The following is a 15,968-nucleotide window of genomic DNA, read 5'->3' on the forward strand; positions in this document are numbered from 1 at the left end:
ATAAACATGAACATTTATTTCTTTAAAAAGAACAGCAACAATGTATTTTTAGACAGAAAATGCTTCACTCTCCCGCTCTTGGGCATCCCTCTTTAGCTCTTCAAATAGAAAAACCATATTGCACACCATTGAATCCAGCAGGCCATAGACCTAGAACAGAAAACATACAAAGACCCTTTTAATGAAAACATGATAACAAATGTTGGTGAAAGGGATTGACTGAAGCGAAAGCATCTCGCTTATATACACCCCCCACCCCAAACATGGTGCTTGTAATGCTCAAATAAATATCTGGATTTTATATATTTTTATCCCTAACAGGAGCTGTCTAAACTAAAGGAAAGCATGTTTAACATTATCTGACATAGAATTAAGTATGATGATCCCTCAAGAATCCGTAAACATGCTGAAGAAATTCCAGGTCAAAACTGGGGGATGCAGCTGAATACATGATGGAATCATTCCAGCTTGGGGATTTGTTAATACAGCAGCCCATGCTAACATTTGCTGACAATTTGTTCATTAGGTTTTCTTAATCTGATAAAATGCCCAGCTATGCACCTAGCTTCATGCTAAGCTTAAAAGCAAAGAAAACAAAAGCAACTGAGAAAAGGTGACAAAAAACACAGGAGAATGGGAAACATGGAAAGATAAGACCAGACTTACTTCAACATAAAGTTTTTCACGGTATTTCTCAAGTACAATGGGATCTACTTGTTCCTGGCGAGATTCTACTTGGTCTGAATCTACGCTATCCAGCAGTGTCAATTCTTTCACCTCCCGTGTGAAACTTGGAGTTCTTACTCTTTTCTCATCTTTCCCTTTCGTCCTCCTGCTATTTGAACGTTCCTGATCATACACAGAAAGACAGACAAAGGTAGGACCATAGCATCCTTCAAATTGCAGAGCATGCTGCACATCAGAGACAGCAGTTCATGCAAAAGAGAGGAAATCAATTCTTCCACAGGAAGATGGAGGTTTACAAACTCAATATAGGTTTCAGAGTAGCAGCCGCGTTAGTCCGTATTCGCAAAAAGAAAAGGAGTACTTGTTAGAGACTAACAAATTTATTAGAGCATAAGCTTTCGTGAGCTACAGCTCACTGTTATCTGTCACATACACTCTAAGAAACCAATTAATCGCTTTCCATCTTCTAGATTTCCACACATACCTCTCTATCTTTTCCTGTTGACTTTGTTGCTCCTTTTTTGTCCTCTTTTTCCTTCCCCCCAGTTTTCTTCTCTTCTTTCTGCACGGCTTTCCGGTCCTCCTTTCCTCCTTTTACAATCTGCTTCAGATCCACTGCAACCAAAACAATTTCAGTGATCCCAGAGCATTGTTTCAAGATCCAGTACAGAGCTGCAAATCCAATGCCTCTGTGCACTGTATATACATTATATTACAATGTATTTTCCTCTATCTGATGTTTATGGAAGCATACTGCAAATTAGCATTCGTACAGTACTCTGACTTCTCAGATATAGTCATATTTAAGGCTGAACATAAGCAGCAATAAATATGCAGCAGGACTAGCACGTAAAGGAGCAATAATGGTAATGTTTTTATTAGTATGGGTGAGAAATAGGCCTAAATGTTAATAGAAATACAAGTATGAATGCTAAGCCAACAGGTTTCTGTGCCTTTAAGAACCACACTACAAACCAGGGTGAGTACTATACTCTGGACTACTTTTTCTGATAGGTTGCCTCACAAAGAGCTCAGCGCGGGAAGTGCTCAAGCAGTCATTTCAGCTGAAGCTCAGTAAATTACCTGAAATTAAATGGAACTGAAATCCACTTAAAAGTCCCAGGAAAACCTGCTTAAATGGCTTAAAGGCTGGTGGGCTAAGACTAGAAATTTACCTATTTCTTCTGGAACACTTTCTACGGAAGCGTCCTTATCAGGCATGCCGAGCAGGGATCTCAGCATTAGGGAGCGGCTCACCAGACCTTCAACTGCTTCACGCCACAGCTGGAAACTGAGAAACAAAACAGTCAGTATTTGCCATGGCCAGAAGTTGTGCAGGAGAGCATTCATATGCACGTGGGGGATGAGGGGCAGCATAAGGCAGGGTTTTTGCTTCTCCCAGCATCTTGTTCTACCCTGTGCCCATGAACAAAGACACCTTAGCCAGTAAGAGCTATTGCTGTTTCCAACTAACTCAATGTGCTAACATCCAAGGTCTGACAATTGTGCATAGTTGACTTCAGGAGAAATTATTTTATGAAGTTATAGCCCCCATAGCTCTCAATAGTTTGGGAAACAGAGGTCAGCTGGATCCATAAATATTGTGAAATAAGGTTTCTTCCTCTTCAACATGAGTCAATGTGGATCAGACTCCCATCTACATCTTGGCTTTCCTGTGTCCTTCTGATTTACAGGAGAACAGAAACTTTCAGTGTGTTTACAGCCCTAAAGTAAGAGTCAATGACAGAATATGGGCTACAACAACCTTTTCAAGTACAATGTTAGAGAAAACTGCCTGCCAGGTGAGACCCTCATAAAAGGAAACACAGAATATTTTGCCAGATAACAATCTCGGAGAATGAAAAGATCTCAAGTATTCTCCAAAGCAGCAAGAGATCAATATTCTGGCTTATCTCCAGAGTCAAATGGGATCTACGACTTGGACAGCTGCTGTCCCTAAGCTGTAGAAAACCTTGCCTGTAGAGGACTGATAGAACTCTTATTGCTGGACACACTTGTCTGCTCTCTTCTGGAATTTGCCAGTGCTACTAAGCGAAGGTATTTGTCGGAAAGGGCTTTTCTCTGAAATGGTAACATACCATGTTTGGTACAGGAGGTCTGACTGAGTTGGCCTCTGTTCAACACAAAGTGCCAATGCCGCCTTATTGAGCTGAGTCAGGGCTGCTTCTCGTTTTTCCTCCTCCGGGATTAACTGCAAAGCCTGATGGGATAGAAAGCCCAGTGAGCAACTCCTCAGCTTCAGAGCCAGAATGAGGACCCTGGGGGGTCCAAAAAGGCAGGGAATGGGGAATAAAGCTATAAACGCAACAGACAGGTTTCCAACAGTGCACTGTAGCCAAACTTGCACGATAAGTTACACCAGTCTGGACTCTTAAATCCAAACGAACACCACAGTGAGGGAGAGAATTGGAAAATACCCTGTCTGCACCCTGTTGTGAGCACTAGGCCCCCAAATCCCCTGATGGATAAGAAGAACTTTTTAAGCACAAGGATCTGTAAGGGAAACAGAGGGGGCTGGATCATGACCCCACCCCTCATATTCTAAATCCTGGGATAAACAACAAGCGCTTCTCCTCCATACTAAAAGCTTTAGCTTTCCAACAGCTAAAATACTACTGAACACAGAACACGTACAATGTTATCCAATTCTTTTTAATTCATCACACAGGAGCTGCAAAGTCTCCCTCGGGAATCTCTTCACAAGAGCACCCAGGACATGGTCAGCAGTGCTGAAGGAAGATTCATTCCCTGCTAGATTTTCGCTGACACACTCAGTGAATCACCCCTCTCACCTCATTGCAGTGATTTACTCAGACTTCTGATACACACACAACTATTCCCAAACAAGCAAATCTCAAAGTGGATACACCTCCATTCCTTGCCAACCCATCACTATTTTAACAAGGACAGAGGGGTAGAACCTGTTTAAAATCCTCAAAGGAAAGGTTCCACTCTGGCAGATTCACTTCCTCCTGCTCCACATTAATCATCTGGCTTAGGATCTCCTCCGCAATACTCTTCTGGTGTGGGATCTCCCCGGTAACACTCTTCTGACATGCAATGTCCATAGCACTCTTCCGGCACCAAATTTCCTGTACAATGCTCTTATGGCCTGAGACTGGCTGCACTACGATCTTCTGGCACGAAATCTCCTCTTCCTCTGAAGTTGAGGGAAAATTCATGTTTTGCCTCCACAATTCATGGAGCTCCTTCACCACTTGGTGCTGATAGTGCAACTGTGATAACAGAGAAGAAAAAAAGATAAATACAGATGTGAGACAAGTCTTACTTTTCAAATAAGACCACCATCTAGCGATTAAACTGACAAGCTAGATGAGTCTATCTTCCTGCTTAGAAACTCTGGAATGCACCACATAGGCCACAGCATCATCATTCCCGAGTACTTATGCTCAGTTCAGTGTAGAATATCAAACTGTACCTCTGGATTCTTTCGGTGGAATAACTCTTCCTCTGTGATATAAGCATCCACAGGAGATAGGACTCGCTCCGGTGTCCGAATTCGATCAAGCAGCTCCTTCAGATTCTCCTTTACTATGACAGCAACTTCTCGCGCAGCCAGCTCACTCTGGGGCACCACAGTAACCAAAAGAGATGTGATTCCTTGATCCACACACACTACTATAGGCATACATTAACATACTTGATCAGTTACAAAGACACATAAATAACTAAAACTAGAAAAGAAAAAAAAACAAAAAACACCTTTGGGTGCTATGTAAGTAACTGATAATCTTACTCTTAGTGACAATTTTATGGCAATAAAAACATTGGTCAGTATCCACAATTCCTTACCCACATCATACTATATTCTATATTTACATATTGAATCTGAAGCTTATATTCCCGCAGCTAACCACTTGGTTACCTCCAATTCATCTCTGAGGCCAGCCAGCATATCCTCATACAAAGCAATGCCCCACAGGGACACCTGTAGAACAGCCCCTCCTAACAACATGGGGTGAGTTCCAAACTCCCAGGACTCACTGAAGATTCCTGCCTTCCCCGATTTGAAAAAGAAGGAAAAGTTTCTAGTTTCCCCAGGCAGAATGACACCTAAGAATAACAGAGAGAGCACATCAGTCACCTGACTACAAGAGTTCTCTTGTCCTGCAGAATTCCTCTTCCAAATACTTCACAAATCTGCTTATTTTCTTGTGTCAATGTCTGTTTTTCAGCCAGATATCACACTTAATATCGCCATCCATCTTCCAGGTTTACTCCCATTCATCTAATTGCTGAATGGGTTTTTTTCTCTTCACCCTTCCAATCCCTAATTTTACCTTGATCTCAACACTCTCAGTACACATTCTACCCCAATTTTTCAATAGAAAAAATCACACGGTTTTAGATATTCTACCCATACAAATTCTGGCTAGGACTCACTCGCTTTCCTCCAACCATTCTTGAATGGGATCTGTCTCACACATCTCCTCTGGCATTAGTCTGCTCTGGGAGCCCCAGATAGCTTCTTAAGGAGAATCACCACATATGTTTGCTTTGGCAGTGGCCTGACTCAGATAACCTCCTGAACATGTCCACTTCACAGAAATTAAAATGTTAGATTAGCCTATCCATCCAGGCACATGGCATGGGTATAAAGCCCATACGGTAATCTTTAAAAGATCCACATCTCACCTGGTCTGGTGTTAAAATAAAAATACGGCATCCCTTTCTTCTTAGTTTCTTCAAAGGTAACAGATTGGGCTTGCCTCCGCCAATCATACCATATGGCAGCTGTGCCATCATTGCTTACTGTCAGGCAGGATTCAGCTTTCTCACCTGCCAAAACTTCAAAGGTGACCCGGGCAGCAATGCCAATTTCATCCTGTGTGGAAGAGAGAAAGAAAAAAGGTAACCACAGGATTTGCCTTCCCATGACCAAATGAAGTGATACCACAGCTGGCTGTTTAAACTATTAGATCCAGCCTGACAGAAACTTCTGCAAGGCACTGTTTGTCCCTACCCCACCAAGTTGCCACTATCAGGAGGTGGACTGAGGCTGAACAGAAACACAAACAAAACTGCCTGTCTCTGTTTCTAGATACCTCCAAAGCAAGTAAAAGTTTAGCAACCACTTTATGATGTCCAGAATAATCCCTGCTGGTTACACTCAATATACAGCTATGACTTGGGAAAGAAAGAAAAAACTTAGCTTTATCATATTTCAAAACAATTGCAATTTTACCCTATGAGAAGTGGTGCTGTTGATCCAACGAGCTGGCTGTCCACAAAACTGCAAAGATGGACCTAATACTGGTTCTGGAACCACATCTGGATAATCTTCTAAGGGATCACTGCTAAACAAAGCAACGGCCAACATTCTCTTGGGACTGTTCAAGCAAGTTATAATCAAGCACTGGGAACAGACTGGTTGTTTAGAATACCCACATTAACCAAGGAACAGAGGGTTCATTTCTGATTAACCATTTCATCTGTAGGGTTCAACTGTAGCCAACAGACTGAAAACTCATCAAATCACAGAGTCCTCTGATTACAGACAGTGTCATTGGACTACAGCTTCGAGGATGGGTGCAGGAACTCCAAACATAGACTGATATTGTCACCACAAAGAATGGGCAGGATGCAACTCATGCTGATGAAATGGACAAGGACACCTGCCTAAGGAAGGCTGGGGACAGATCTCTAAATGAAGAGGCAATATCCACCAAAGAATGGACCAAAGGTAATGCCCACCATGGGCAGAAAAAGATATCTGAGGAAGATGGAAGACTGAAGACACCAGAAGGAGATGCAAAGCCTGGAATAGCTAGGGGCAGATTCTCCACCCTGCCTAACCTAGGGCACATTGAGTGGAAAGGGGGTGGGTCACAAGAAGTTGGTTTCAGCTTCTTGATCCTCAGCCACGAGGCCCCATTGCTAGTCCGGAGTCATACAGGAGCATCTCTAACTTTGCCAGTGGAGAACTGACCATAGCAGTGCTTCACTCCACCACATCTCCTCCTCTTTCCACCTCTGCTGCACCCTGGAACACTCTCAAAATGGCCCCTTACAACGGGATAAGGAGGACATTTGGTATTGGAGGCAGTGGAGCTACCTCCATCAGGTTTCCACCAGTGGAGAATTCCTCCTGCACAGGGGGAGTTCTCTACTAGCCATCTCTGGCTTTCTTAAGGCCACTTCCCTCTCCTCTGTGGAGAACTTGGCCCATTCTGGATAAGGACAAGTGAGAAATCCTCAAAGACTGTTGGTCAGTATCCACAATTCCTTATCACTATCATCAAACATAACTTACAGGCTCTCTCTCTCTTCAGTGGTGCCTTCCTTATTTTCCTTGCACAGCGGGGAATACTGTGCTGAGACAGAAGTGAAAGGTTGCCCTTTACCGATGACTTCCAGGCCATCTAGGTCCTTGACAAAAGGTAGACATATAAAAGGAAAAAGGACATCTGTTAGTTTTTCTTCTTATCCAGAAGTCAGACTAAGTTAAGTTAGGCTATAGTATATCCTTTGATAAGGAAGGAGAGAAGCAGAGTATGCTGCCTTAAAAAAACAGTGCCTTGTGCTTAGGAGAGGGTCCACTGGTCTTACAGGGTGATTAAAATCCAGCTCCTCTAGAATGGATTTTAGCTCCTGTCGTCGATACTTTAGGAAGAGACTCTTATCCCAGGTGAGACGGAAAGGGGACTCCTTTGCAGATCTGGAACCTGTGGAATTAATCACATGTGAGCTCAGTGTTTACATACCACACGCCTATTGATTTCACTTTCTCCCTTACCATTGATCTTGCAACAGTCCAAATATCCCCAACTGTATCTCTGAGAAACACAGTTCCATCAGTGTAAGCTTAATCTTCTGAGTACCCTGGCAGTGTCACCTAGGGCTACAGTAGTGCAACCTTCCACTTGGCAGGTCCCTCCATGTGATGACTAGATGCTCGACAGTGTAAGCTGCTTCACATCAATGCCCTCCCACTGCCAGAAGGGACCCTAGCAATACGAGCTTCCTCACAGCAATTTAAAACTACTGATAATTAATCTTTGCTGTTCCACACACCTCCCCATAAATGTTGTGCCTCCACCCATTTCCTCACCCATCTCCATCCTGACACTCTGAGGTTTCCCTACGTGAGTGACAGGCTCTGGGTAGCCTCGCTCTCTCTGGGTCAATGTCATCATCAGACCAGTGAGTTCATCTCCAATACACTCAGGCTGGCTCCAGAACTCACTTCCTACATGGTAGCCCTAGGGAGAGAAAAGAAGTTCGCCACCATGCAATGATAATCTGCCTCTCAGTCTCACAAGAACTAAGCAGAAGGCATCACATGTTGTTTATAAGAAGATTTAACCAATTATGACCTCTCCTCAATCCAAATGGACACTCTGACTGAATGAAAGATCAAATGATATTAAAACAATATAGTCCCATTGATGTGAATCCTTTTTTAGTGCTGTAAATACACAACAAATGACTCTTGTTTTAGCCCAGGAACATTTCCCTGCAGAGCACCTTCCGAACGGGAACCTCGGCCATCTAGCCCTGACGCCACTACATCTTTGTTGCCTGGTAATAGTAATTTCTGGCACAGGACCATGCCATCTCCCCAACCTCTGCTGCTCCATAGTAGGAGGCTCACTGCATGGCACTGCCCTATGCACTAAGGCTCTTTAGCAAGGAGCCCACAAGACAGCATCCATTAGATCTAACCAATACTTGTGACACCACCACCATTTTTAGATCAAATGATGTTTCTCTTTGAAATAACTGAAAGCTCCGTAATTCATTTCGGACCTGTAGTGGATGTGGTAGATGCCTAAAGATGGCTCCTCATTGCCAGTCCCAACAGTATTATTCATGATACTAACATCCTAGTCCAAACGGCCTCCCCTTTCACAAGACCAGAATAATCAGGACTCTGAAGAAGTGGGGCTCTCACTTTCCCATAGTGCAGAGCAGGGAGGCTCCGGTCGATAAGATACCGCTCTTCCTGGACTCGTCTGTAATCCTCTGAGAGATTCATCAGCAGTTCATTTTCTGGTTTCTGAAGAAACTCTAAAAACAAACAAAATAGAATCACCTCTTTTACCAACCAAAGTCTCCAGAAAATCAGCCTCACTCCTTCCAGCTAGCTCCCTCTCCAGCACAGTAACTCTCTTCCAGTCATCACCCGCTCCCCCATATCTGCCTCACTGCTACTTCCAGCCACAGCCGTACAAGCATCAAGGCCATCCTCACAGCCTGAATGTGCTGAACCATCTCACCCAGCACTACTGGAGTCTGGGGAGCACTGAAAATGTGTGGATAATTGCACAGCAATACAATTTCCCAAATCAGCCAGGCCTTGGTTTGCCAGGGACAGTAATAACTTACTGCAATGGTGTTTGATTCACACGGTCTTACGTGGTGTTCCACACAATTAAGCTGTTCCAACTTTACTCACTACTCAGAACTCTCTGCTGCTTCTTCCTGAGTGCCACATTATGATGCCAGTTCTGGAGGGCCCTGTGCTGTGATGGTGGGGCCCAGAGAGACTCTCTCTTCTTTCCTTCCCCATGTTTCTCTCTGTACTTCTCTAAAGCTGCCACAGTACCATCCAGATACGAGTCTGCAATCAGCTCAGCTAACTGAACAGAAATTAAAATGTTAGATTAGCCTATCCATCCAGGAACAGACACCACAAAAACAAATGGGACAAAGGGGTAAAGAAAAGTGTGTTCTGGATTGGCACTCTCTCTACACAATCACTTCTGGATCAACAGAGTTTCTGGCATTCACTGCATCACTTGCAGACTGTGTCAGACTATACTACATTGAGGAGTCAGACAAGGAATGAAACTGTCTCATCACCTCACTTCTTGTGCTACTTAGTACTGGTGCTCTCAGCAGAACTGCTGATGGAACTGGAGCCTGGAACTGTTCAATTCCTCTTACTGTGGAACTCTTCTCCAGACAGGACTTAGTAGTCCTGGCACTGCAGCTACTCTACAAGCAATTTCCCCCCATATGGGCAAACAATGTCTCATGCCAGAGACTTTTCTGAAGCATTTTCAATTAAACCTAAGTCTACTGCATTCACTACTAGAACTGTGTGAATAATAGATTTTTCGGTTCACTAGCCAAACAAAAAAAATCGTTTGGGTTTGACCCAAAACTCCCCCCCCCCGGTTTCCGTGGTGGTGCCCCAAAAACCCCATGGCGGTACTCACCTGGGATGCAGGAAACCCAGGTTCCAATCCCTGCTCTGGACTAGGGACCTGAACCAAGGAGTTCCCGCTCCTAGGTCAGTGCCCTAACCACCAGGCTATAGAATCTTATTTCTCTCTCTTTCTGACCCAATGAATATTTCATGAAAAGTGGAAAGCTTCAACAGAAAAGACAGAGACTTCCCCAGAACACCCAACAGGTTGGTAGTTAGAGCACTCACCTGGGAGGGCAGATACCTGAGTTCAAGTTTCTGCACCAAAGCAGGAATTTGAACCTGGGTCTTCCACATCCATACTGAGTGCCCCAAAGAGTGGACTATTAGGCATAAGGGGGGCAACATCACCACCTCCTCCTCAGTTTTGTGAATGCCACACAAATCCCCTTGTGAATGTAGCCAGAAAGAAATTTGGGGTTGAAATTGACAAGTTTGCAAATAGTTTTGGAACAACTGGAAGTCCGTTTTTCAGTGAATAAACTATTCATGCAAAAAAATTCATCCAACTCTACTCACACTCTACTTCTAGGACAGCATTTGATGGTAGCCATTTCACAACTTTATAAACCAACCTCAGCATTTCCTCTAGCTAAAGCTTCTCTCTTGAATTCCTGGAGACTTCCTAAGATGCTGTGGGGGAGAATCTGTTCACAGTTACCAACAAAGGGTTCTTCTGGCCCTACAATAAAGCAAGTCAGACTGTGAGATCACAGAGTGCTCCTCATCAAACATAGTGGACAGAAACAGAGACTGAGACCACAAGAATTTCAGGTTCATTTCTGGACTCTCAAAGGTCTAGCCACAGGTAGTTCTAGCAAAACTAAGAGTTACAGGTAAGAGCTGAAGTTTAACCCTACCAGAATAACTCAGTGGTCTCTTAGATGCATCAGTAACAGCAGGATATGCTACCAGGAGCTGTGCCTTCTTCCCAGCCTCTTGGGGTTTGTGTCTTCGAATGAGGAACTTCCTGGCAATAGGAATTTTCTCCCCTTCTTGGGAAAGGCGTGGAGTATGGAGCTACAGAAACAGAATACACAGACCCAATGAGGTTAGGTACAGCACTGCCTCATCTCCACCCTTCTGATCTTGCTGGGGAGGCCCTGGAAGTAAAGAACTCACCAAGATCTGTCACCACACTTCTGGTCCTTCTCAGGAAGGTGTGGTGTATGGAGCTACAGTTATCAAATTAAGTAACATCCTGACCATCTTGACTCTGCTGCTTTGATGGGGCAGGGAATTAACTCTGAGTGGCCTCCCCCAAGAATTTTCTGCACTATAGCTTAGTGACAGGTGCTACCTCTTAAGTAGTTTAGTTTGGGTTTCATAAAGGTGCTATTTTTTTTTCAAAACCACAGAAATCTTAAAAGAAAAAAAAAATTGGGAAATGTGATTCTGAACACACCAGATGGTTCATCCTGACATTTAAGATCTTAGTATAAAATTAATCCTCCACTTTCAGCAGCTTTTTCACAAAGACTAGCTAAAAATTCTGATGATTTGACAGACCATCAGAAGTAGGACAGCGACAAGTGGAACAAAAGCAAAGCTCCTATAGTTTGTTTGGATGAGACCCTCCCCAAACCCCCATTCAGGATAAAGGGAAAGTTTCAGTGAAGGCAGCTACTCCCTGTGACAAGGGACACAAGATTTTATACCCACCTTCTCTAGATCTTCCACCTTGATTGCCAGAGCCTGGATTTCATCTCCTTGCAGAACAGAGCTGACAGGCTCAGGTTCCTCTTGAACTGGTGGGGAAGGCTGCTCAAATGTCTTCACTCTCTTCTTATCTGAAGCACAAGCAAAGAAGTAAAAACACATTGTCTTCCTCTCCCAAGGAAACCTTCTTTCTTTCAGCCAATTGAGTAAGTCTTAAAGGCAGTACTAGTCTTCAAGGTGTATGGAAAACTAGAATTCAGTATCACCCGTGTTCAGCACATCATGGTATCCACATGACTTGAACATAGACAGTGGGTTTCATCTGCCCCATTCCCCTCACCCTGGCTTAGACACAATGCGATACATTTTCAAGTAGTACATTTCCAGCAGGCAACGACCTAGAATGGAAACAAAGAACTTTTACAAAAGTTTTCTATTTCAAATGGAAATGGAAATAGAGAACTTTAACACAGTTACACACTCAACTACATGATAGTCCTTAAAAACTCTATCGTGTGCAAAAATATCAGATTTGTATACTCTAGGAGACATTTTTGCAGCTCATTAATGCATATTGATCATCAAACCTTTGATAATTTGATCTGCTTATGTCCTGAGTTGTGGCATTCTCATTACTTTGTGATGTTATATCTTCCTTGTCTCTCCTTTTGGTCTTAGATTGTAAATTTTTCAGGGTAAGAACTATCTTTTTGTTATGTGCTTGACAGCACCTGACATAATAGAGCCTGGTTGGGGCGCCTCAGTGTTACCACAATTCAATAAGAAATAATCCTAGCTTTAAAAGGCTTTCCCCACCTTTCACTCAAAGCAACAAAAGTTTCTCCAATCAGAAAGAAAATCAATAGTAAGAGTCAGTCAAATTTTATTGATTTTTGAGACAGGTATGTTAACATAATTAGGAATATGCAGTATTATATTTTAATTACTTTCAAACATTAAAAAGAATATCAGGGTGAAACCTCTTTCTAATTTTATATAATACATATTTTGAAAACATATGAGATCACTGCACTTCTCAGATTTAGCAGTCTTCTCACTGACTATAATTGGTATTTGAAAACCAATCTCCCTAGGACTCCAATATTTAACTGGGTAAGTGGATTAAATATGAATATAATGTGCATATGTGATAAATCACTTGCATGTATACTGAGGGTAGGGCTAGCCAAGCCATCCACACCTGCCCGGTTATTTCTGCAATCTCATTGGAGGTATCTATGTTCCTTTTCTGTCGCCTGCTGAAAATATTAAAGCATGTCTTACCATGCACCCAATTAGACATACTGGAGCTGCTGCTGCATCTCCAACATAGGTGCAGCTTTTGGAAAACTTAACCTGCTGGGTCCTGCCTCCCTCTTAAAAAAAAAAAAAAGCCTGATAAAAGTCTGGACAAGGGCAGGCGGGGATGAGATTTTCTCTTATAAAGTTAACGCAGAGTAGGTAACTGGTAATAGTACAGAACCACTGACTATCATGTTCAGCGTGTGGCCCTCGCAGTGCTGTTAAAGCAAGATCAGTTTCATTTGGATACCCCCGCCCTATGTCCCAATTCCAAGGCAGGATTGTCAAGGCAATGCAAGTTCCACTCGGACACTCCGTCACCATTTTGTGCTGGCGGTGGTGATAGCGGGCAATGGGAATGTTGCCAGGGCTCCCAGCTTGTCCCAGGGGATCTCTGGCTACACTACCTGGGCGATGACAGGATAGGCAACCTCCCAATGTGCTAGGTGGTGCCAGAGCCGTGCCCCAGTGACTTCCTGGCAGCGATACCAATGCCTTTCAGCTGTATGCCAGCACGGCAGGGCTCTGGAGCTGGTGCCAGTGCTGTGCCCTGTCAGAGCCTTCCCCCGTGACTGTGCCTGGGCAGCTGGGGTCCCTGCAGCGGCGTCTGGACCGTGTCTCTGTACCTGGGGGGAGTCCCTGAGCCCCCTCACTGTGCCCGGAGAAGGAGGGGGTCTCTGTGCCTGGGCGGAGTCCCCAGGTCCCCTCACTGTGCCTGGCGGGGGGGGTCTCTGTGCCTGGGGGGAGTCCCCGGGCCCCCTCACTGTGCCCAGAGAAGGGGGGTCTCTGTGCCTGGGGGGAGTCCCCGGGCTCCCTCACTGTGCCCGGAGGAGTGGGGGGGGTCTCTGTGCCTGGGGGGAGTCCCTGGGCCCCCTCACTGTGCCCAGAGGAGTGGGGGGGGTCTCTGTGCCTGGGGGGAGTCCCTGGGCCCCCTCACTGTGCCCAGAGGAGTGGGGGGGTCTCTGTGCCTGGGGGGAGTCCCCAGGCCCCCTCACTGTGCCCAGAGGAGTGGGGGGGTCTCTGTGCCTGGGGGGAGTCCCCAGGCCCCCTCACTGTGCCCGGAGGAGGGGGGTCTCTGTGCCTGGGGGGATTCCCGGGGCCCCCTCACTGTGCCCGGAGGAGGGGGGGGTCTCTGTGCCTGGGGGGAGTCCCCGGGCTCCCTCACTGTGCCCGGAGGAGTGGGGGGGTCTCTGTGCCTGGGGGGAGTCCCCGGGCCCCATCACTGTGCCCGGAGGAGGGGGGGGGTCTCTGTGCCTGGGGGGAGTCCCCGGGCCCCCTCACTGTGCCCGGAGGAGGGGGGGTCTCTGTGCCTGGGGGGAGTCCCCGGGCCCCCTCACTGTGCCCGGAGGAGTGGGGGGGTCTCTGTGCCTGGGGGGAGTCCCCGGGCCCCCTCACTGTGCCCGGAGGAGGGGGGGTCTCTGTGCCTGGGGGGAGTCCCCGGGCCCCCTCACTGTGCCCGGAATGGGGGGTCTCTGTGCCTGGGGGGAGTCCCCGGGCCCCCTCACTGTGCCCGGAGAAGGGGGGTCCCTGCAGCAGCGCCGGGGGGGGGAAGGGAGGGCACCGCAGGGCTGCCGGTCCCAGCGCCCCGCCCCTACCCTGGGGGGTTTTGGTCCGGGCGTCCTTCTTGCTCGACTTGTTGATGGTCTCGGGCACGGCGATGAGCGAGGGGACCCTGCGGCCGCCCCGAGGCTCCTTCTTTAGACTCTGAGGCGGCGGCGCCGCCGGCGCCTGCATCCCGCCCCGCACGGCCCGGGCAGGCAGCGGGCTCGGGCCTGTCTCCCGGGCAACCCCTCCGCGCCAGCCACGGCGCCTGCGCGCGTTCCTCGGGAGACAAGCTCCGCCTCCCGCACGCCACGGTAATGGGAAGCGGAGGGGAGCGACGGCTCCCTGGAATCGTCACCACACGCCGGGCGGCCCTTGCGCGCATGCGCGAGCCACCCGGGCGAGAGCAGGTTGACTCTGCGCCTGCGCAGTTTCAGTCTTAGGCGTGCTTGCAGCTGGCCAAGCCCTGTGTTGCCCATAGGTCACAAGGGCAATGAGGCTGCTGGGGGGCAAGGGGAGGGGAGGGTGCTCTGGGACAAATAAAGAGGCAGCGTTGCATTGTGAGGGCTGGTGCCCGTGCCTTGCTGCTAGGTCCTTCAGCAGCCACCAGCAGTCCCTGCATCTTCCTCCTCTCCTGCCTCCACGCCTCCTCTGGGGCAATTCTACAGCTCCTCCTGCTGGTGCCTCCAGCCCACGGGGGCTTTCTGCAGCGTTGTGATACCTTCCCTTCAGGGCAAATGCCTCTCAGCAAGGAAGCTTCCCCAACACACACAATGAGGCTGAACCTCCCCTCAAAGCGGGTTATTGCAGTGATGGCAAAGCAGCACAAAACGGAGACGGGTCTGAACCAGCCCCAGTCGCTGGGGAGACAGGCCCACAGCCCTGGTACCCGTCAATCTTCACGTCCCCCTTGACTCTGCAATAGTTCCACAGCCCCTAGACAGTCCATCCACGGTTTCTTCTGGGCCACAGAGGAATGTTCCAGTTCTTGGCAGCCCATACACGCTCTCTCGTGCGCTCCAAAGGAGCATTCTGCTCGCTTCCATTTCAAAAGGAACTCCCCTCTCATCTTGCCTTCTTTGCCCTTCAAACAGGAAGCCAGCATCTAGTCACAGGAACTCCCAGCACAGAATGCTATGTCCCCATTTGGCAAGTTCTATCTGCACACACTTTCTTATCAAGGTTACACACATCCTTTCTTATAGCAGCAATGTGATGCAGCCACCACTCTTCAATTAGCTGAAACACGGTCAACAGCATCCCCTCATGCCACACCTCAGCTATTGGAACAGTGACTACTACTCTGTGGTCTTAGGCCTACTATCACACATCTGAGGACAAGCTAAGAAACTAGAGAAAAAACCTGCAACACAACTTATTTCTACGGGAGGGAGGGACAAAAAATATCCAGGGTGGGGGCAGTCCACCTCATGTTCCCCCCCTTAGCTATGGGGCTGGATCCATAATATACAATGCTTTTTGCTTTCTTCAAGATGGAGCAATGCATGCTGGGACTTATACTTTCTGTGGGCTGCCCTCCCAAAGCCTGTCCCTCCCCCACACATTAAAGATGGGGCATTGT

The 15,968-nt window shown here is 46.9% G+C and overlaps 1 protein-coding gene across 5 annotated transcripts; it reads right to left on the reverse strand.

The window, feature by feature from the left end:
- Positions 1-14,689, reverse strand: LOC119843204 (MYCBP associated protein). 5 transcript variants are annotated; one of them, XM_038372241.2, is made up of 19 exons: positions 14,440-14,689; positions 11,546-11,673; positions 10,744-10,903; positions 10,459-10,565; positions 9,128-9,311; positions 8,624-8,739; positions 7,781-7,931; positions 7,279-7,394; positions 6,983-7,098; positions 5,915-6,026; positions 5,365-5,554; positions 4,595-4,782; positions 4,148-4,294; positions 3,630-3,944; positions 2,787-2,908; positions 1,863-1,978; positions 1,172-1,302; positions 667-849; positions 1-150 (listed from the first exon to the last, which is right to left on the reverse strand). In XM_038372241.2, the coding sequence occupies exons 1-19, from the start codon at positions 14,576-14,578 to the stop codon at positions 49-51; spliced, it is 2,823 nt and encodes a 940-aa protein (XP_038228169.1). In that variant the 5' UTR covers positions 14,579-14,689; the 3' UTR covers positions 1-48. The 5 variants fall into 5 exon arrangements, with proteins under 5 accessions (XP_038228169.1, XP_043353231.1, XP_043353230.1 ...); XM_043497296.1 differs by having other exon boundaries at positions 1,172-1,383; positions 5,915-6,023; positions 14,440-14,663; XM_043497295.1 differs by having other exon boundaries at positions 1,172-1,383; positions 14,440-14,663.
- Between the last annotated feature and the right edge of the window lie 1,279 nt (positions 14,690-15,968).

Source organism: Dermochelys coriacea, chromosome 14, assembly GCF_009764565.3.
Source record: "Dermochelys coriacea isolate rDerCor1 chromosome 14, rDerCor1.pri.v4, whole genome shotgun sequence".
Classification (NCBI taxonomy): domain Eukaryota; kingdom Metazoa; phylum Chordata; order Testudines; family Dermochelyidae; genus Dermochelys; species Dermochelys coriacea.

What these genes read in the sequence shown, in the direction of transcription:
- LOC119843204 (XM_043497295.1), bottom strand. Translation starts at nt 14,578, where the DNA reads ATGCAGGCGCCGGCGGCGCCGCCGCCTCAGAGTCTAAAGAAGGAGCCT. An exon ending in GAGTGTCAGGATGGAGATGG is followed by an intron (nt 7,395 to 7,780) that starts GTGAGGAAATGG and finishes TTAATTCCACAG; the next exon opens with GTTCCAGATCTGCAAAGGAG. An exon ending in TCCACCGAAAGAATCCAGAG is followed by an intron (nt 3,945 to 4,147) that starts GTACAGTTTGAT and finishes CTGTTATCACAG; the next exon opens with TTGCACTATCAGCACCAAGT.